Raw genomic sequence first — 20998 nt, forward strand, 5'->3', positions numbered from 1 at the left:
AGCGGCACCGTGGGCTGTAAGGACAGAAGGGGATATTTTGAAAGAGACTTCAATATCATCTGCCTTTAATGATTGGAGTAACGAAGGCCGTGCCATTCTCGTCATTCGATCAATAACCCGACCAGCTTATTCTTAAGTAATGCGTACCTATCTGTCAATTGTGAGTCTGGGTGTATCAACTAGCTCCCCCGATTCCGCCACACACAGCAAACCAATCAACATCATGAGGCGGGTGCAATATGAATGAGGCACAGCTGATGGGCCTTCCGCGGTGGAACCACCATCACCGTTGGATGAGCCGACTGACCTATGGATGTTATCAAGACAATCGGGCAGCTTGACGTGACCTTCATTGGCCGTGTCAAAGACATTCGTACAACCAGCAATCGGCGCCTGAGAAGATATCCAGCTTTCTGGTGGCTTGATCTATGCAAACGCGCGTCCGGTGTGTGGCTTGAATTAGTAGGCGAGTGCGAGAGGACAAATTCAGGTAAGCAGGACCACTGCGTGTGGGGTTCTTTTGCGGCATGCTGACAGACATAAGCGTGAAGATGCGACCATCGGCCAGCCATTTTGGGCTCGCCGCATTGCTGCCGGTCGTGTTGACTCACTCGGGTGTCTTCATTGAACGAAGGATAGGGGTCAGTGCCAAACTCACTAGTCGCCGACTGCCGATCTCCCGAAGTAAGCCCTGTGATGCTACGGCGCCTGAATTCAGGGTAAAACAAGATACAATAATAAAAATATAAAGAGTCTTGGCTCGCCGCACAATGAAGATGTGGTAAACGATTCGTATATAACACAAATTAGACACTCTCTTAGCTTGCAGGCTCTCCCCATTCTTGGTCATGAATCCCGTCAACACCAAACCATACAACTTGCCCGCCGATGCAACCTGGTTGAGTATGTTTGTTTTCCCCCTAGCGTTGCCTCATTTCACCAATCTCCGTCGAAAAATTGACTTATCCTTGTGCAGTCACCGGTTGCTCTTCTGGTATCGGGAAAGCCTTGGCGACCTTAATTGCCAGCAAACCTTCCCACCGGTTGATCGCCACGGCCCGCAAGCCTGCAGATCTGTCTTATCTCTCCGACGACAACTTCAACATCCTCAAGCTTGCGTTGGACGTCACATCGCCAACATCCGTCAATGCTGCCTTTGAATCGGCAGCCGAGCACTTTGGGAAAGACTTTCATCTCGATGCTGTCGTGAACAACGCCGGGTATTCGCTTTCCGGCGACACAGAGTCGGCAACCGAAGAGGAGACCCACTTGGAAATGGAGACCCTGTTTTTCGGCACCGCACGGGTGTCGACCCGGGCTATCGGAGTCATGCGCCAGCATCCGGAGCACCGAGGCGGTATCATTTTCAACATTTCCTCTTTAGCAGGTCAGGTTGGGCTGCCCGGTCACGCCTACTATCATGCGAGTAAATGGGCTGTGGAGGGCTGGTCTGAGTCCGTGGCCAGGGAGATGCATCCGGATTGGAACAGTGAGCCCAATAATCCTGTCGTTCATGTTCGTTGCTCGATCACAAGGCTAATTTCGGAACACAGTCAACTTCTGTATCGTGGAGCCTGCTGGGGTCAAGACTAACTTCGAAGGTCACAGCAAGGCTCATACCGCTCCCCATCCAGCCTACGCGGCCAGCGACATGCCTGCCCGAGCCCTTGAACGATACGTCAACGCAGGGCTCAAGATGGGCATGGGCGCTGAACCCTCTGCCATTGCGGATGCCATTTATGGTATCGCAAGCCGCGGGGAGAAGATTCCGTTGCGAGTGCCCTTAGTCGCGACGGCGTGGAAGATGATCAAGGGAAAGTTCGAGAGCTTTTTGCCCGAGCTCGAGGCAGTCAAAGACATCAGCGCTATGGGTCAGCAGATCTAAAGGTAAAGACAACTAGTTCGCGCAATATCGATGGCCCTAAGGGCTAGTGTTTCTATGCCAATTCATGGTTGTTCTCAAAAGTGACCACTTATTAGGTCTGGTCATATGGACTAAGCCCTGGAGGTGAAATCGAGTGTTATGGCTTGAACCAACAGTTCTGACACAGAGTAGGGCGATAAGATCACGAGCGAAGCGAGGAAAAGGTTTTGCCAAATGGATCCAAATGCATTTTTCTATGTTACAAGTCTATCAAAATTGAGTTGTACAGCCCTGGACTGAGCAAGCGCCAGTCTTCCACCTCTGCATGCATTGTTTTGCTTGCTTGGTATTGCAATGCCAAGGTCAGGGGTCGCCCATCGTCGAATGAAAAGTCTGAGGTGACCGGAGTCAAGCGTCGATGACAGCTGGTTGTCGAACCGCTTACTCGAGGTCGAAGGCAGCGGGGCCGTTGTAGGACTGGACCTGGGCGTTGGGCTGGGTAGCGACAACGAGCTGGTCGTTGGGGATGAGGTGGGAGCCAGTCTGGTTGGAGCTGGGGGTGACGGGCTGGGAGACGGTGAGGGTCAGGCCCTCGGCGGAGCGGACGACGTCGAAGGTGCGGGAAGAGTCGGTGCAAGGGGCCTCCTTGACGTCGGGGAGGGTGCTGGTGCCCTGGGCCTGGAAGAGGCCGGAGCACTTGACACCAGTGGTCTCCATGGTGCCGGGCTGGATGACGGTGAAAGAGTAGGAGCACTGGGAGCTGTGGGGGATGCAGCCGGCGCTGAACTCAGAGACCTTGAAGGTAACGTCGCGCTGCTGGATAGCGGCAGCGGAGGCGACGGCGGCAGAGGCGAGGATGGTGAGGAACTGCATTTTGATGGTTGGTTTTGATGGTTGGTAAAGAGAGTTGGTGAGTTGGTTGATTAGAGTTATTGAGTTGTAGGAGAGTGATTGAATGATTGTGTTGTGGATGAGGACTAGAAACAACTTTGGACGATGAATTCAGACGTCTTATATACTCGGATTGTTGCCACGATCTCTCCAGACTTCGGCTGCAAGTCTGCAAATACGAGGAGCCCAACTGCTCCTCACTCGTTAATGACGATCAGTCCCGACGATCGGTGGAGCTCAGCAATGCTTGACTCGTATTCGGGGGGACCGGTCCCCCGCAATAGGAGAATATCGACGTCATATGCCACTAAAGCTTCTGTAACGTTATGTCGAGGTAACTAAAACAGGGAACAAAATCCACAGAGGCTCAAATCGCACCTTTTGAGCGATGCAAGGAAGCAACGTCGAAGGCGCGCCGAAGGGCCGTCTTGTCACCTTGTGTTCATCCCAACACTGCCCCAGAAAGCTTAAGCTCCAGAAGTAGGGGGCAACTGGCACCAGATTCCATAAATACAGACGTCAGTGTTGTTTTTCTCCACTAATTCAGGGCTCTCCCGCATTCAACCATCAGATGACACGCCCTCCGCCGCATTATCAAGTGAATTATACCTGCCAACTTGCAATCGGAATGATTCCGGAAGGCAGAGCTCCCTCGTTTGTCCGTATCGAAGCCGCTTACATACTCACTCTTCTGGTCCCATCCACCGCGCGCTAGACACGATGGTCGCAAAGGAGGCCAGCGCATTGCAGTGACGATGTATTTTGGTGTTAAGCGAGTCCCTTCGCCGCACCCCCTTGTTTTATACTCAAACCTCGCGAAATGGCTGGGGATTGGACAATGGACACTCGTATCGGTTGCAACGGCAAAAAAGTCATCTCATGCTCTCCGTGATGTCCACTTGCGAGCCCACCATCGACCATCATCCAATACTGAAGCCGAGTTCGGCCATGATCACTCCTCACGGGCAGCAGAACAACCATGGCTCGCTATCCCTGACTCAAAACGCAGCGATCTTGGTACCGGAAATACGCACACCGCCATCGAAACCAGCCCTGTAGCCCTGTAAAACAACATGGAAGATGCGAATCTGAAAATCGATGCGGAGTTGCTTCCAAATGCCTGTCCACTTGCAGCCTTGTCACGATGGAGAAAAGGAGAAAGTCTTCATGTCTGGGTCGTAGAAGTGGTTGTTAGCCGTGGCCTGACGGCCAGCGAAAAATCAGTCAGCTAAGTAACCGCAGGCAAGAAATCATCGAAACATGTCGGATATGCGACGGCAATAAACAAGAATCTCGGACTTCTGTTCACGGTAAACATGAAGTAATTCGGAAATCCCACCAGTTGGGCGGCCTCTCCCCATGTTGTGGCGCCCGGGCCGCCCATAGGGCCGCATGAAGGGACGCTTCCGACGGGAGCTCTTTCGATGGGGCCTCGGACGAATGCCCGGCCGAGGCGGGTTCCCTGTGTCGAATAAATGACACAGGCTTTAAGTCTATAATTAGCCTGTGGACGGGTCCATCCTAATGCCTTGACAGATTTAATTGGCTGGTGGGCTTGCCAACGGGTGCTTCATGTTATTCCCCAAAGGCTGCAAATTGGGCAATTTTGCGATCGTTGTTGATTTTCATCATGTCATCAATCATGACATCCACTTCTTTATGACCACCCAACGTGTTTCCGAGGGATACTAAGCGCGTGTTCACCGAGGTCTGCATCGTGGTTCTCGTCCAAGGACCTGCTGGCATTGTTGTTGCTATGATCTGTCATGCCAACTCAACAGAAACCAGACATGGATGACGGAACAACAAAGCCCCTCGCGTCCATGTTTCCGGGGCTTCTCTCAGATTTTTTTTTTTTTTTACGAACTGCTACTTCCCTGATGGTTGCATTCCTCTCCAGCCAGCTTCATGCCAGTTAATGCCTTACGCTATGCTTAGTTTCCACGAATCGGGCTGTTGAGCAGGTTTCTTTTTTTGAACCATCATTGATATCCACATTCACAACTCACCTACTATAGAGATTGACACGATCGCCGTTTTTGACAGCCCATGCATGTCCCTTTACGAGCTCAGTGGCTGTCGCGACCGAACAGCCCACCGAAATACTTGGATGAAGCTTGGACGCCAGTGATCAAATACGAACTTCAAGCCCTCTTTGCCTGGATCTTGAGGAAACAAACTGGACGTTTGCTTTGTTTGTGCTTCTGAACCATCGGAAGCTGTGAGTTCCTGAGCTGATAATAACTCTATTACACTTTTCAGATATCTCTGCAAAATCGACATGGTGGCGGAGTGACTAGGCTACGATGTATTCCTTGCCCCCATCGAATTATCGCATTGCGACCGTGATTGAGCTGTGCAAGCTGGAGAGACATTTGTCTCTTACTGCGGTAGTCCCGAGTCGAGTATCTTGCTTGAAGTTCAAGCAGCCATTTCATTGATCCACCAGGCCAAGAGTATGATGGTCAATCGTTTTGGGCCCTGATGCACATTCAACTGGGTCGCGCTTCACCGTGTTCTCTTCCATGACAGGAGACTACCCTCAACGGCAGGACTTCGCCTATTTCATGCGTGGGAGCATGTTTTGGACCTACCTGCCAATCGACCGGGCCAGCATATACCTACACCGCCGGGTTGAAAAGACTGAATTTCATCCCTGATGATTCATGCTCAGGTGGGTGGGCAGTGTTGTTCCTCAGGAGCATTATACAGTGGAAACTCGTGTGTCATCCCACCGTCGATGCTTCGTTCGGCGCCCGCGCACTCCCTTCGAAACCAGGAATTCGGAATTCCCCCTTTAACCCACAGCTTCGCCTGCGCGTTCAGGAAAAGGACAGTTGGCGAAGTTCGCAATCGCAATCCTCTCTTCCTTTCTTCTTCTTCTTCATCTTTATCTTACCTTCTGACCCGATCCTCCTTCAATGTGGTGTTGGGCACACTGTTCATCCCAGAACTGATCACTCATCTATCGAACAATGCCAAGACTCATGCATCCAGTCGAATTTGAATGCGACAGAGATTGCGAGCAATACTCCAATCATTAACATAGACGGTGGTTTGTTCCGTGAAAGATAATCTCGACCCTGTGTGGTGAAACTAGACGCTGGCGGCCTCTCGATGCCACTGTTACCGTCCTGCGAGTCTGGAAATCTGCCGTCTTCCCAGATGGCACCCTCCCCGTTTCATATTCAAGAGCGGCCTGCCCGATTATCAGACGCTCCAAATAGGAGATCTCGACTGGCCACCACTTTTTTGCCGGTCAAATGAGCTATGAAGGCGATTATCTGCCGCGCCCAATTTACCGTGGACGGGGCTTGGCAGCCTCGTTGTAAAGCGCAGGCTCGACGAATTGTCGGGAAAGAGAGCGCCCGAACTTGCAATACATCATTCTTTTTGACGGTAATCAAGGGCCGTTTCGGTAGTTGGACGGCTTTCAGAATCGGCTCCTGCCAAGAATAACATAAAAGACATGAATTCATGCTGCAATAATGACGCAGAAAGGCTCACAGTCTGCCTTCCTTTCATTATTATCTACGGAGGACGTTGCCAGTCTTCTCGCAGACCCTTCAACCTGCGGAAGAGTCCAGGTCTCGTGGGCATGTTACGCTGATGTCACCAACGCTGTCTTCAGAATGGCCGAACAAAATATGATCATTTTTCTCGTCTTCCTGGCAGCATCATCACTCGCCCTTCCATTCCCGTTCAACTTTGGTGCATTGTTCCCTGAAGAACGATTGGTATCAGCACGCCAAGTGGGCCAAGGCGTCAACGGGAACCAGACCGGCAATTCCGGCTCTGTTAGCTCAGGTGGAACGGGCGATGGTAACGGCGTAGGCTTTGCGGGTATAGGCAACGACATAGATACTGGTAGGCAATTATTTCTAACCTCATAGGTTTCCAAATGCTCTTACTCGATTGCAACGCTAATCTGACACCCAGGCGACGACTTCGATATCGGTGACGGGAACAATACGATCGGCGATGGGAACACCATTGAAATTGGAGATAGAATTACGGAGGTGACGAATATCAACCTCGGCTCTGGGAACTTTTCCAGCATCAACGTCGGGCCGGGGGGTGGGAGAACCAACGGGACGAACAAAACCGCCGACATGAGCATTAATATAAATCTACGAGTGATGGTCGAAGATGGTCGTGTAAGCATCGGGGTTGTGTAATTGCACATCAGAGCCGGAAGGTCATCAAGTATGACTGGTTGTTCGATTCAGGAACTACCTCTCGGTGCAGGCTTTGAGTAAAGTTGGGATATATGCAGGGCTGGCTTAGGACTAAGAAATGGAAACCATCCTCAACCAAGATACCCGCAGCTCGTGCTCCCTACCGATTGATTGTGGTGTAGTCTCAGCAAGTGACTGGTCTCGGTCCAGGTGCTGTGTACGCCTTGCCTCCGTTGTTGGGGACACCGCCAGTGCCATAGATGTTGATGAAGATAGACGGGTCACTTTGCTGATATGCACCCGGGAACTTGACAGTCGAGCTCGGGGACAAGGATCCGGATCCCGTAACCTTGATACTGGCGCACGAGATGTAGAATTGAGCGCCGTTCTGGGTGTGGGCAGAGTGTAGAGCGAGCAGCTCAACGCGCAACAGGTACTCCCCAGGGGCGATACATTGAGGCAGGTTGAAGTAGCTCCAGCCATTGTTGCTGATCATCTTGTCAACGGCCCATTTTCCGGAGCTGGTGTCAAGGTTATCCTCAGCGACTTTGAACCAGTTGAGACCGGTGATGCCGGTGGACGAAGCGCTGGGAACCTTTGCCAGCCAAGCGGTGATCGGGCCCTTGTGGGATGCGGCGATCGGGTTATCCGGGTCTCCGGGAAATTGGGCGCCGCCGATGACATGCTGCCACCAGGCACCAATCTTGTCTCCGGGAGCGACCGATATAACCTCCTGAGAGGAGGTGGCTACTTTACCGCAGATCATATCCTGAGAGTTGACATCTGTCGTGGGATTATTCTGGTTCGGAGCGCGGAGACCGGCGAGAGATCCATATTCCTTCCCGTTTACTGATATTTTCTGTAAAGCGGAAGATGAGTAACGGTAACAAGATCGGTAAATACCTTCACATGACTTACTTGGAAAATGCAGTGACCATGGACAAATGCCGCAAGGGCGACCGTAGAGAGGAACGATAGCTTCATGACGAGGGTTCGATTCAGGAGAAATAAGTGCTATGATGATGAGAAAAACGGTCGAAAGTGTCTCTGAAGAGCTTGGTCTTATATATAGAGCCACAGAGTCTAAGTTAGGGGTTCATTCGAGGGCATGTTAGAACCTTTCATCGGAATCTAGGTCCAAAGCTCCGATAGGTATTTCTCTATTCTGAGGGCCACAATGATGCGTTCATTCGCTAGTATGCCGCCTTCAGTCGTATAGACGCCCTGGCGAGGATGCTCTCGGAGGCAAATAACGGGACTACACTGCCGCCAAACCGAAAGGGCCGACATCATATATCTCACAGCGACACTGACTTTCCTTCACACATTGCCTGGTAGATCGACATTTATGTGATTGGTCAGAGCGGAAGTTGAGTACCGACGACGGTTCTGGTTGGCAGAAATTTTATTTAGGCGGATTACTTGACGACCATGAACCAAGTTTGTGACTGCGGGGAACACGGCTGGATATGACCTGAAAGGTGGTGGCTGGAATCCATATGAGACGTTGATCTGGCCGACTAAGTCGGTAATTCATCTTATCGAGACCTGGGCAAAGCCTGGTTACAAAGTTTATGACTTCGTCTCTTCAATATCCATCTTTCTGGCTTGCGTCACGAGATCGATGACTGTCTGATCAAACGTCCGGTAGTTCAGACCAAGCTCCTTTGCCGCAATTTTGTTCTCCAGACCGTGCGACGTGTCGATTGCCTGCTCCTCCTGGGCAACAGTGCCCCTCGCCCATTCAAAGCTGTCAGCCATAATTTTCGCAGCCAAACCGTACGAGAAACGATCGTTGGCTCCCAAGAGGTATCGCTTTCCACCTGCCTCGGGCCGTAAGAGCGCCTCAACATGCGCCACGGCAAGGTCTCGAACATCAATCCAGAATGGGACTCTGGCCACCGGAAGGGGGGTTTCACCCTTTGCAATTTTCCAAAGCATCGCATTTGACTCGTTCAGCTTCGAAACCCCGCTGACTGGATGTACGACCGGTCCGAATGTCATTGGGGGGCATAGTGTCACGAGGTCGAAGTGCCGAGATTTGCCTTCGTCGGGGGCCCGCATCCAGTCCCAGCCGACTAATTCTGCGTACTTCTTTGCTGCTCTGTACGCAATGATTGGGCTTGTTCCAGGGGTGCAAGCCTTTTCCTCAGTTAATGGGTTCCAGTCATCACTCGTGTAATCGAAGTAAGGAGGTGCCTTGCGATCGGCGTTGAGCACAGCAGCGAAAGACGAAGTAATGACGATCCGCTTAATGTTTGGTTGAGCCTCTGCCGCAGACATGATCGCATGCACACCATTCTTTGCTGGTAGGATGAGTTCTCGCTCGTTATCCTTGACATCGTACGTGAAGGGCTATGGGTTGATATCTGTCAGCATCCACCATAAGCTTGCGGAACAAATATACTCACACTGGCAACGTGAATGATACCATCAATACCCTCTATCTTCCCATCAAACACGTTCGTGTTCTCGAAGTCCCCGATCTCGATGAAATCTAGTTTATCCGCATATTGCTGCCGTGACTTGATCATTTTTTCACCCTTGGCCAAAGTCCGAGTAGCGCCTCGCACTCGAACGCCCCGTCGGAGTAGTTCGTCGACAACATGGGCTCCAATAAAGCCCGTTGCACCTGTAACTAATACGTATTGGCTAAATCAAACAATTAGACGAATTAAATTGTACTCAATCCAAACTTACGGTCTGTCCATGCTAGTGGTAGTTTCCCAGCAGCAATTACGTTGAAATAAGATGGTCAGAGGAGGGTGCCCTGCACGGGTTTTCCGAGTTGGCAACGTTATGAAGTCCGACGCCTAGGTTCTTGTGCGAATGGCCTGTTCTCCTCTCTGACGGAATTGATTCGTGCGAGTTATACCAAACAAGCATGCGTCGGACTCCTGAAGTTGCGGCTTGTAAATATCCGTTTCCCCTCACCAACATCGTTCGGATTCCTCTTGCCCGAGGGCCCGAATCGTCCTTGGCGTACTCCAGAAACTAGTCCCACTTTAGGCTATGCTATGATCCGATTGGCTCAGTGGTGCTCAACTTGGACTATCATTGGACACGGGCTGGTCTTAGGAACAGTCCCCACCACGGTCCTCATCTACTTACCTTGAGGTACCGAACAGTTACACGGGCTGTATTGGGGAGTTGTTTTCAATGTGTTGACCACACGACCAAAGCAGATCACACGCCGTTCAGTATCAAGAATCAATGTTTTTAGTTCCGATCATGGGACTCTCAACATGGAATGGACGAGTCTACTTTCCAGGGATCAGGAGCCCCCGTTAGATTGGCATGGACACCTCACAACTGCCAGTCATTGGAAAGACCAAACCCATGGGACAGTTCATAAGAACACCAGATCTATAAACAGTGTTTATATAGGCAGACAAGAAACAAATGTCAAGTTTGAAAATACCATGACTGTATGTAGGCAAGATTCGGTACAATTTGAAGATTCCCAAAAGGCGGCAAATAGGAAAGACGGCTGAAACACGGTGCCGGAATAAGCAGGGAGGCTAAGCCCGGCAGTTGTTGTCTAACGTAAGTGAATAGAAGCGTTCAGACCCAGGTGGATGCTTTCATAGCTTTCGCGGCGAATCCAAGATTTGCAACGTTTTATAATGGAACGGGCCGAGGCAAGTGTTTGCTTCTAGAAGCTTTGTGGCGTGATGTGCAGCCTTGCTGAACTGAATTCGTTGAATGGCCCAGAATTCGCGAGTTACAGCACTATATTCACGAGTAACGAGGGGATGCTCCTAGCTCGTGTCCTTACTGAAGTTCGGTGGAGCGTTGTTGCCATGTGATGTGAAAGGGGCGATTGGAACAGAGATAACTGATCCCGCCAGTAATACCAACACGGCGGCAGCTGTGATCTGTCTTCGAATCCTTTCTAATTTCCTCATCAGGGTGATTTTCAACGTTTCTTTGTACGTCGTGGAACATTTGATTTGTTCGAGCAGGTCAAGTGTCATAATTTGACCGAGTAGTTCGCTAATCTCGGGGCAAATTCAATGCACGCTGATTGACGACGGACTAACTTTCCTCACTGTGTGCTTCTAGCAAACTTCATCCGATTTCGTCTGTACAGGGAATCTGCCGTCTTAAGTTGCGTGAAACGGACTCCTCGACACGTGCAAGACCCTCGGTTTCCCCACCTCCAAGTCAGGTTGACCTAAGTTTCAATCCTCCAAACCAAATACAAGCTTTGACCGATGTTGCTCGCCCAGGATGGCTAGACGGAGCTGACCTTGGCGAAACAAGCTCAGGGCGTAAACAACGTGATCATTTGCGCATTCCAATCCATGAGTCGCGTAGTATGACCACAAACATTTGCTTCGCATCTTCCCCAAAAGTTTGATAGTTCGGGGTGCTCCAGGTTCCTCCGTGCAATAAGGCTCTTACGGCGCAAGCCCGAGAGCCACCGGGATCGATCCGTTCGAACCTTATTCTGCCCAGGCAAGAGTATAGTACTCTGTCTGCCCATCCCCCCACGCAACCCGCTTTACTCCACTTGTCTTGGTACTTTCTTCAATGACCATCAGGACTTTTAATGAACAGCTGAACTCGGGTGGGCGACATCATGGCGCAAGAAGCTGGCCCGGTGGGAGCATTTCCGCCTCCGCCGGGGCGGGTACCGAATTTCGCGCAGCCGGAGGATCTTGGGAGGACGAATCTTGTGGTCGGTCTGGCCGTGATGGCGGGATTGACGACAATCATGTTCGGTCTGCGAAGCTATTCCAAGACGGCGCTCAACACTCATTGGTACACGGAAGATTGTGAGCACCTCTCCAGAATTGAAATCAAATGATTGACACTAACGCTTCCGCAGGGACGTGCTTAGCAGCTTATGTACGATTCCTCTCTCATCTCGAAGGGAAACACTTCTCATAACATTGTCTCCAGGGCCTGTGGATGTGCTATATCAGCACTGTGCTTGTCAGTAAGTGGCGCCTTTCGTGCCTTGTGCGTGATTACCTGCTCATGGAATGCGAAAGTGGCGCACTACGGAGAAGGCTACCACGAATGGGAAGTAACGAAAGAAGCATACAAGGAGGTCCTGCGAGTAGGTCATACCTCTTTGGAATCAACCCGCCCGATACCCTTCGAGGCTAAGCATTGCCAGTGGCTCTATATCGGCTCCATTCTCTACTGCCCAGCAGCCTACCTGACGAAGGCCACGCTTCTTCTTCTAGAAGCGCGAGTATTCGCAGTTTACGAAAGGGTATCTAGAGGTGTTTTCACCTTTATATACGTACTTTTGTTCTGCTATATACCGATAATGATGCTGAAGGTATTAGTTTGCATACCAGTCCCTGCCACGTGGGATTCCGATGTCAAACCAGCAAACTGCCTCAACCAGCGGAAGGTGTTTATATCCGACATGTGCTTGGGCGTCTTTACCGACATTATCATCTTGCTGCTTCCTCTCGCCATGACATTCTCCCTTCGACTGCCATTTTGGACAAAGGTTAAGGTGGTGGCTCTGCTCAGTGCTGGCGGCATTGCCACTGGAGTGTCCATCTTCCGTCTTTACAAGTCCATTCTATTCCTTGAACCTTCAGATAGAACGGAGGGTTTCGTTCTGCTAGACATCACCACGTAGGTCTTGTGTTCAGGTGCATAAAGCGTGAGTAGATTGCTGACTACGGATAGAGCGCTGGAGCTAGCAATCGGACTTATTTGTGCTTGTTTGCCAACAATCAACTTGTTGATCCAAAGGAAGCTCGATATTCGCGAATTCTCACCGAACCGGCCACGGACGGGCCGCAAGGGTACTCGAAAACGAGGACGGACCCTACTCTATTGGTCGTTCGGAACGCCGCGAACAGCAAATAGCCTGTCGTCGAGGGGAAGATCGTTGAATAGTAAACGAGACACCTTGACGTATCCTTCAACTCTGTCTAGAACTAATTCGGATGACATCTGGGGCTACGATCCGAGAGCAACGTCGATTGATGGTCGTCGTGAGGGCTGGTTACAGCAGGCACAAGGGATCAAACAACAGTACGATCTTGAAGCATTTCCTATGCAAGCCGGCCCAATAAGGGAAGTTCAGAAGGATTGGGACGATGCTTGGAATCAAAGGTTGCCTCCAGATCACGAACCGAGCATTGAAGAAATCAAGGTTGGCAAGGTCCTAGTAAGAGACAGGCCGAGTTGAGAGTTATACCCCAGTTGCGAGTACTTCCATTATAGAAAATTGATTTGTAGGTCCTTTTTCCAAGGTACTTTTATCATCAATTACCATCGAAGCCCGGAGTCTGAGCCTTCATTAAGAGTAACAACTAGCTAAAGCAAACCAGAGTAATACTGTCTTCCATTTGACAGAAGTCGTCCTCAACCCAACCTCATCTGTGGATGAGCGGGCGGACGTTCCTTGGCAAATCTTGTCTCGACATCCCCAACGAAACCTGCGTCTATTCCACGGGGTGGGTACGTTCGGGTGCGCCCGCGTTCATCAGCATGCCTGGTCATCTCTTGCCGACCCTCACGACTTAGTGGCTCGAGAGGTGCTCGCTCAAGTCTCTGCAGGTTTCCTTCTGGATGAACCATCACACCAACAACAGTTGATTGCTCTTTGCCGTTTACTTGAGCCACACGAACAGCAGCACGGGTCTGCCCGGGGGTATTCGCCGGTCGGCCGTTGATGGGTCCCATAACGTTCGCTCGTTCGTTAGGATGGATTGGTCGCTGCGCCTGTCTTGCTCTCTGACAGGGGCGGTCGTACTGGAAATTGAACTGATCTCCAGATGTCGGGATGGGATACTCGTGCATCACGCCGGTGGGCCCGTGAGATCGTCCTGGCCCAGTGACATAGTCGTCAAAGGTCTTGGTCTCATTGACCCCACGGCCCTCCCTGCCTCGGTAAGGATGAGGGTAGTTAGATCGAGTGCAGGTGTGAGGTGGAGGCACAGTCTCCAGATGTTTCGACACGTCTGCTGCGGAAACGGGGCCGTGAGGTGTATGGTATTGCTGTTTAGAATCGATAAGTCAGCCAATGAACGTCTGACATGTGCGTTACTTGCCATGTCTGCTTGCCATGTCTGCTCACCACAGACTGCAGGCATCAAGTGAGTGCATTTGACATGGATGGCTATTAGGCGGCGGACTTACAAGCTGCTGCTCGGTGTTGTCGGTGTTGCGTCTCTGCGGTGTAGAGTTCTTGTTGCCCATCTTTTCGATATGTGGTGATGGAAGATCTTTCTTTACAGAACAAAGGAAGGAAAATATCACGGAAAGTCAGGCTTTGAGGCCAGTGCAATATTTCAACTCGGTCAAAGACAAACAGAGAGGCTCACTTCTCCAGGAGGCGAATGCATGGAGTCTGAATATTCGGCGAAAGGCAATGACCGACAAATTTTGAGCCCTCTTTAAGTAGATACAGTTCACCTTGTAGGTCTTTCAACTGCTGGTTTCCAGTAGCCGCGTCGTCTGTCATAAATAGCAACTACCTGTTGGTTTGGCCGAGAAAAGAGCCTTCTTCACACATCGAACGACTGATGGACTGCGAACCGGGAAAATCAATCCCTGCTTGATAGATAACCTGGACAGGAATTTCGCTGACGAACCAATGAAGATTCGCCAGTCTTCATCGTGTGTTGGTTGGGCCGGTGTACTCGGTGACCCGGCAGGTTTCGGGCCCTGTCTTGCGCAGCGGGTAAGGAACTAGCTCCGCGGTACCGTCACATTGGTCCGGCGATGCGCTCGCTGAGGGGGCAGTGCAACCAACGGTCGGCGCTTATTATTTGCGACCACACTAGCCAAGTGAGGAGACCTCACCAACAAGGAAACTTGGTTTCTGCTCATTGTCTAGCTGCCCCAAACTGCCAGTCGCCTCGTCTTTTAATCGTCGGCCACCCCCCATTGCGCAAGTCTTCGGCTATTCATCAATTAAACACTTGTTCAAGCATCAGATCAATTCATTACGTCCTTACCCAGCAACAACATGGCAGTCAGCAGCAACGCAGAACCCCAGGCAGCGTCTCCCGTCGAACCTTGGAGAGCTGAGCTCGAAGAGCAAATCGCTGCCCAGGAGAGCTGGGGAGACGAACAGGATACCGAGATCGCTGCAATTCTTCTCAAAATGCTCCTTTCTTTCCCTGAACGCGGATACTTGTCCACTCTTGAAGCCTCACTACGCATAGGGGCCGATTACTGGGCAAAGTTTCTCCCTTCAAGCAAGGATCCTCTTAACAAGCCTTACATGATGGCGGATAAAGGCTGGCCCATGTATCTTGGTGGCGTTTATGATGCGATTTTCTGCCAGTCGTGGCTGTTGCGCTATGACGACCCTCGACAAGACTGCCTGGTGAGGCTTCTGGTCGACTTACAGAATCTGCCCAAGGTGACATACCAAAGCTGGGGCGTACGTCATACTCTATTCGACTCCTTATTCCCACGAAGCTTCTGCTCACTATTCTTCTAGGGAGAGTACCATGCGTACCACAACGATTCAGTTTTTGTCTCAATGAGTGACGAGAACTGGAATGCAAAATTTGGTAAGTCCAGAGACCACTTCACTCATGATAACTTACTTATTATGAACAAGCATCCGACCGGCCTGAGCCGAAGGACCCCGAGGCAAAGAAAGATTTCATTCTCACTTGCGATGAATGGGTGAACTTCTCCTCGTTTTTGGCTCGTTACCATGGCTCCAAAGCATACAAGCCGTGGGACAGTCACCTGAAATATCCGAGCGTCGATATTGAGCTCGCACTCGAAGATCCGCTGCCTTCTGGGAAGCTCGGTGAATGCAGACTACTAGTGGCTTCAAATTGGTTCATCCATGCCGGAAAGCTCATCTACGAGGATATGAAGGAAGCGAACACGGAGAAGTGGGGCCTGAGTAGATGGTGTCGTTGGACGGAAAAGATTCAAGAGATCTTGAAGACTGGAGGACAAACAGATGAGGTGACTAGCAATCTGCAAGCGGCTTTGGACAGCATCATGTCGATAGCCACAGAGAAGATTGAGATTAAGTAGCGTTGTAACTTTTCGAAAGTTAAAGCATTTCATAGTTTTTCACACGATCATAATTTGTAACATATCGAGGGACTTCAGCCTAAGCACAGAAGACAAACAGATTTGCTTCATAGGGACCGCCGCTGTTTGACGACTAACTATTGCATAGACAATCTTGACTATGCGCATGGGCTCACTTTTGATTGTGGTCTCTAAAGCTCATGATCTCTTACCAATTCCACGTACCAGCTGATGATTAATGCCTTGAGATCTGAAAAGAGTGATGAGACAAGACGATGGAAGAATATAGAAAAATTGATTTTGGGGTATGTTACAAAAGAATGGCTCGTCCTCGGCCACCGAAAATGCTATTCCATATCTAAACAAAGCCAAACTCCTTGTCCAACTCTTGCGCCAAAGTGATGGAACTATTCAACACCCATGTCATGTCCCTGGTCAAAGTCTTCACATTCTCCCCGACCATGCAGCTCATCTGAGTTCGGTCTGCGCCCTTTTCCCATTTCCCATCAACCAAAGTATGCGTCGGAAGACCGAATTCCTTGGGATCAACCTTCTTGTTCTTCAATAGGCCTCCGTTGTACCAAATGAGATCGTCCCTGACATCCACATGACCAATAACAAAACTGCAAATCCTTTGTGCAGCGTCGTCCACCTTCTCCTTGAACCAGCCGATCATGGCGCCATAGTGCTTCTCAAATGCGTAGCTCGATCCGCTGAGCTCCCAACCAAACCACCAAGTTTCCTTGTCGCCATAGGTCAACTTGTAGGTGACCTCCTCTCGCACCTCATAGGTGTTCTGCCATGCTACGTGAAGCAGGCCCATCAGCACATCCAGACGTGACTTGTCGATAACTACAACTCCTGAGTCTCCCTCCTCAGCATAATCCTCAGTCCAGACAAGCGATTTGTTGAGCGCAGCACTGGGCTCATGAATTTGGGACTTCCACCACTCATGACGTTCGGCGAAGGCATGCTGCCAGATCAAGCGATCATGAAAGAGGAGGGCGCCGGTCGTCTCGTAGGATGGATCTGAGAATAATTTCTCGGGAACTTGTACGAAGACAGAATCGGCGTCTGAGAGGAGCACCTCTTCAAACGGTGCATAGAGTGCTGCGAAGGCCTTGATAGCCCAACCGCCCTTGGCGAGCTGCAGAGTCGTGTCGTCGATAACGCTGAAAATGTCGAGGAACTGAACTTCACTGAATCGGGAATGCAACTTCTCACGGTCCTCTGGGGGGAAGTCCTCGTCGCCGGCATAGACGATTTGAATCGTCATGTTGCTGTGTAGGATCTCCTGAAGTGCGCCGATGAGGTGGGTCGCATATCTCATCGTTCCCTTCCCTGTCGGAATCACGAACCCACGTGACCCCGGGACGATCGACGAGCGCAAGTCTGAAAAGGGCGTCTTGCTATCAGGGCGCTTCGGCGAGTTCTGAATGAAGGGGAAGCATGATCCAATCGCGCTTTCTACCGTTTCGAGAAGGACTTGGGTGTTTGCGGACTTGGGAGCGTTGTCGATGAATTTCACCCACTCTCGAGCAGCTATGACCCGCTGGCCGAGGTCATAGAACTTGTCCTTGTAAGGGGGTTGGATAGGGTCTTCGATGAGTGCCCTCGCCTGTATAATGATGGAATCGGCCTCTTTCTGCCATGCCGAGGGCAGGTCCTCCTTGGGCTTATCACCATGCTGAGGATGAGATGGCGGAGGCGGTGTCGGCGATGTCGGATGATATGAAGGAGCAAAAATGGATAATGAGTAGAAAAACATCAATAAGAGACATACTGAAAGAACTGCGGTTGTCATCCGTGAGGATGGCATGGCGACGACGACCATGCTGAAGCAGGAATCGCGAAGGCGCGATTGCGAATTCTGGTGATGAGTGTGTCGCGTGAGAACAATCGAATCGAATCCAGAAAATGGGGGGCCCCAGTACTACTTCACTCTAGTAATTTTGTGCCACGACCCCGGCAGCTTGGTTACGTACACAGGTCAACGTAATTGTGCAAGGGTGGTGGGGGGTCCGTCAAAGGAGAATGTCGAATAAGGGGTCACCAGAACCAACGAACTGGGCGGCCAACCAGAGTCCATCATTCGATGGCAAAAAGTGACTTACTGTAGCCAAGAAGAGGCAACGCTTGTCAAGTAGAGCGCTTTTCAATGCGTGGCGTCAAGAAGCGTACACAACAAAAACACGTAGCTGTAACCCCTGCAATCGCATCTCAGGTGCCAACAGTCGCAAGAGCCTGTCTTCCTCCATGATGTTCCTATTTTATCTCATCACATTTAGACTCCATTGAGGCTCTTTAGTCGCTGAGGCCCGGGTCGTGCCCGACCCCGCCGCCGTCTTTTTTCTGCCATGCTCCTTGCACCAACACAGCGTTGCGCCGGACAGGGATTCGACAGGGCTGCACGGCGGCTACATGCACCTCGCGACTTGGCGTGCTTGGGATGGTGTGCAATCAGCACGTTGCACAGAACAGACTCGAGGGGCGGAATGCTGCTCCCAACCACGACGAGAATGATTCTTTACCTTGGCAATCGCCCACCAGGCAGACGATTTGCCAAGCCTGCTAGGTAGTGGGTGAAAGCAGCGGAGGGGCTTTGGTTGGACACCGACTGCCCAGGTTCCGCAGTCTTATTCTTCTTGCTCGTGTCTCCCACTCTTTTCCCGTCTTTCCCGTCCATCCAAGTTGCACATACACTCTCTTTGCCTTACCCGAGATCAGTTCAATGCTACACGCCTGTGTCCTGGAGCTCTAGCCTCTCTCTATCATCATGTCAAGATCAACTGGTTTAATCTTGATTTCCTTTTGCCTGCTGGTTCTCCTCACAGCCTTTTCCGAATGCACCACATGTTACAGCTATAGTGGGCTGGCATGGCCCGACCAGAAAGTGTGTCCGGGATCTGATTCTTGTTGTGGAGAGAAGGACACATGTATGCCGAATCGACTCTGCAAGAGTCCCGACACTCGCGATAATATCTTGGTCCGAGGAACCTGCCTCTCAAGCCCATGGGATAGGAGCGATTGCGCACAAATTTGCGTTTTCAGTAAGTGGGCTGCCATCCCCACGTCTCGCAATCGTCGCCGCAGATCGCTAACAGCAAATCTTACTACCAGACGAGACAACTTCCAACACAGGTTTCGCAGAATACGTTTTTCCCAGAGTGGAAATCTGTGATACCAACACCTACTGTTGCCGGCTGGGAAGCGACTCATGCTGCGACTCCTCGATAGGAAAGGTTTACCTCGATGACAACGGCATTTTGTCTTCCGCCCCAAGCTCGACGAGCTCGACGAGCATCGCGAGTTCCACGGAAACAACCTCAACAGCTGCAACGACTGCAACTTCTTCCGCAACGGCCTTTGCAACCACTGCCCCTACCCCAGATCCAGCTTCCACCAGCTCAGCTTCAGAATCCTCCGCCGCTGCGGATGGGTCCGGTTCTGGCTCCGAAGCTCTTGCACTCAAAGTCGGACTCGGAGTTGGAATTCCGTTGGCTGCGATTATTGCAGGCTTAGCAACTTGGCTTATTTGCAGAAGAAGGCGCACCAAGAACAGCCATGCATCTGAACTGCCCGCTGCCACCGCGTACCCTCATTACGCGGAACACGACGGATACGCCAAGAGCTCAACTTACACAACCCCAAGCCCGGCCGGGCGAAATGAGATGCACGAGATGCCAGCAAGAGCAAATGAGGGTTGGGACGGAAACCCACGCGAACTCATGGGCTCCGAGGTGCAGGACGGGCGCTATCGCTGAGATGGGCAAAACTGTGGTGGTGTAGGGCGTTGGGGCATCATTCGCTGAGGGGCGGTCAGCCTTATCACGCGAAGGAGGTGGCGTTTGAGATTGTTTTGAAAGACGCGTTACGAGTTTGATGGTATCATACACGCTGGCGGTTCGAGATGACTGTCTCTTTCTCCTAGAGAACATGGCTTAATCTAAATTCAATGCCATGAGTGTAACTTATTAGTCTATTAGACAATCAGAAGTTGACTTTCTGCTTCCTATTCGGGTAGTCGCACATGAGTGTCATGGCTGAGACAATATTGCTAGACACAGTACGACTACTATGTCTCGGCTGACGATGGAGTAAGAGAAGAAGGAACCCGAAATCTCTGGGCAAAGATTTTCTCAGCCTGGCCGGGCCCCTTTGCCATTACCAGCAGGGGAGAGCCTGGTGCCTGCTTGATCTTTTCGGTATTGCGTGCTAAAGGGAGCAGCCGCTGACGAACAGGGCAGTTGCGCAAAAATGCCCAACGATGTTAGACAGATGGATGGTCCGATCACCCCCGTTGATCTCGGTGCATTTTCAGTTAGCTCTTGGATTCTTGCCTGCTTCTTCTCAGCCGCTCTCTTACTTGCATGACTTGGCGACAGGCTGCGACTTGAGCTCGCGGAAATACATGCCAAATGTGGATTCGCTTTATCTGGATTTCATGTAAAATTAAGTCTGGACCTGGGATTAATCACTGATGGTTTGATTGAGATATGGTCGGCATCGCAAGGAACGTGATAACGGCCGCGGTGTGTGTGCATCACGCGATCGAGGCCCCAGTGGAGGGTGGAGGCCGTGCCATCCTGGAACCAGCTGTGCGGTCTTTATGTTCCCTAGTGCCAAAAAGAACAAGGTCAACAGATTGCGGCCTGCAAGAGAACTGACGAGGGTCAAGGGGGAGGTTGACCGAGCCAACAGCACCGCAAACCTCCAGTTCGGCTTGCCGTTGCTTGTCGAGGTGTTGGTGCAGTTACATGGATCTGAAACGCCCAGGACACACAGCATCCTTACCAGATTGAAGTCTCACTTCTTATGTACCTGTTGGGAGACTTATTGTTAAACGGAGTGGCTGGCAGTCTTCTGTCAGTTATTCAAGATCATCTGTCGGGAGTTTGACTGTTGATTTCTCAGTGTCGTATGTTTCTGGAGGCTCGCCCTCGATATCATCGGGAGCCTGGTCATACGGAAAGGAAAAAGCAACGTCATGAATGCGGCCAGTGCATTGCCCCAGAGCCCAGGTGGGTTGGACGACAGATACGGAAAGGTCCGCCGCGTCAAACTGCTTGGCGTTTCC

The 20998-nt window shown here is 51.1% G+C and overlaps 8 protein-coding genes across 8 annotated transcripts; 3 read left to right on the forward strand and 5 right to left on the reverse strand.

Annotated features, from left to right (window-relative positions):
• Positions 1–848: 848 nt before the first annotated feature.
• On the forward strand, positions 849–1885 carry CGCS363_v004132 (putative oxidoreductase; the record flags this gene model as incomplete). Its single annotated transcript, XM_036635981.1, has 3 exons — positions 849–903; positions 977–1489; positions 1554–1885. 3 exons carry the CDS (start codon positions 849–851, stop codon positions 1883–1885), a joined length of 900 nt encoding a protein of 299 aa, XP_036497238.1.
• Positions 1886–2305: 420 nt separating this feature from the next.
• CGCS363_v004133 (uncharacterized protein) lies at positions 2306–2737 on the reverse strand (the record flags this gene model as incomplete). Its single annotated transcript, XM_036635982.1, has 1 exon — positions 2306–2737. The coding sequence occupies one exon, from the start codon at positions 2735–2737 to the stop codon at positions 2306–2308; it is 432 nt and encodes a 143-aa protein (XP_036497239.1).
• A 3650-nt stretch (positions 2738–6387) lies between these two features.
• CGCS363_v004134 (uncharacterized protein) lies at positions 6388–6933 on the forward strand (the record flags this gene model as incomplete). Its single annotated transcript, XM_036635983.1, has 2 exons — positions 6388–6622; positions 6695–6933. The coding sequence occupies 2 exons, from the start codon at positions 6388–6390 to the stop codon at positions 6931–6933; spliced, it is 474 nt and encodes a 157-aa protein (XP_036497244.1).
• A 184-nt stretch (positions 6934–7117) lies between these two features.
• eglD-8 (putative endo-beta-1,4-glucanase D) lies at positions 7118–7917 on the reverse strand (the record flags this gene model as incomplete). The annotated part of the gene is made up of 2 exons (XM_036635984.1): positions 7118–7792; positions 7852–7917. 2 exons carry the CDS (start codon positions 7915–7917, stop codon positions 7118–7120), a joined length of 741 nt encoding a protein of 246 aa, XP_036497245.1.
• A 588-nt stretch (positions 7918–8505) lies between these two features.
• On the reverse strand, positions 8506–9467 carry CGCS363_v004136 (putative uncharacterized oxidoreductase; the record flags this gene model as incomplete). The annotated part of the gene is made up of 2 exons (XM_036635985.1): positions 8506–9288; positions 9345–9467. The coding sequence occupies 2 exons, from the start codon at positions 9465–9467 to the stop codon at positions 8506–8508; spliced, it is 906 nt and encodes a 301-aa protein (XP_036497242.1).
• Positions 9468–13286: 3819 nt separating this feature from the next.
• Positions 13287–14112, reverse strand: CGCS363_v004137 (uncharacterized protein; the record flags this gene model as incomplete). Its single annotated transcript, XM_036635986.1, has 4 exons — positions 13287–13290; positions 13667–13911; positions 13991–13996; positions 14053–14112. The coding sequence occupies 4 exons, from the start codon at positions 14110–14112 to the stop codon at positions 13287–13289; spliced, it is 315 nt and encodes a 104-aa protein (XP_036498820.1).
• A 772-nt stretch (positions 14113–14884) lies between these two features.
• CGCS363_v004138 (uncharacterized protein) lies at positions 14885–15921 on the forward strand (the record flags this gene model as incomplete). Its single annotated transcript, XM_036635987.1, has 3 exons — positions 14885–15304; positions 15365–15437; positions 15488–15921. The coding sequence occupies 3 exons, from the start codon at positions 14885–14887 to the stop codon at positions 15919–15921; spliced, it is 927 nt and encodes a 308-aa protein (XP_036497235.1).
• A 358-nt stretch (positions 15922–16279) lies between these two features.
• MNT3 (Alpha-1,3-mannosyltransferase MNT3) lies at positions 16280–17755 on the reverse strand (the record flags this gene model as incomplete). Its single annotated transcript, XM_036635988.1, has 1 exon — positions 16280–17755. The coding sequence occupies one exon, from the start codon at positions 17753–17755 to the stop codon at positions 16280–16282; it is 1476 nt and encodes a 491-aa protein (XP_036497236.1).
• Positions 17756–20998: the final 3243 nt, after the last annotated feature.

Source organism: Colletotrichum siamense (assembly GCF_013390195.1).
Source record: "Colletotrichum siamense strain Cg363 chromosome Unknown KSG_Cg363_contig03, whole genome shotgun sequence".
Lineage (NCBI taxonomy): Eukaryota > Fungi > Ascomycota > Sordariomycetes > Glomerellales > Glomerellaceae > Colletotrichum > Colletotrichum siamense.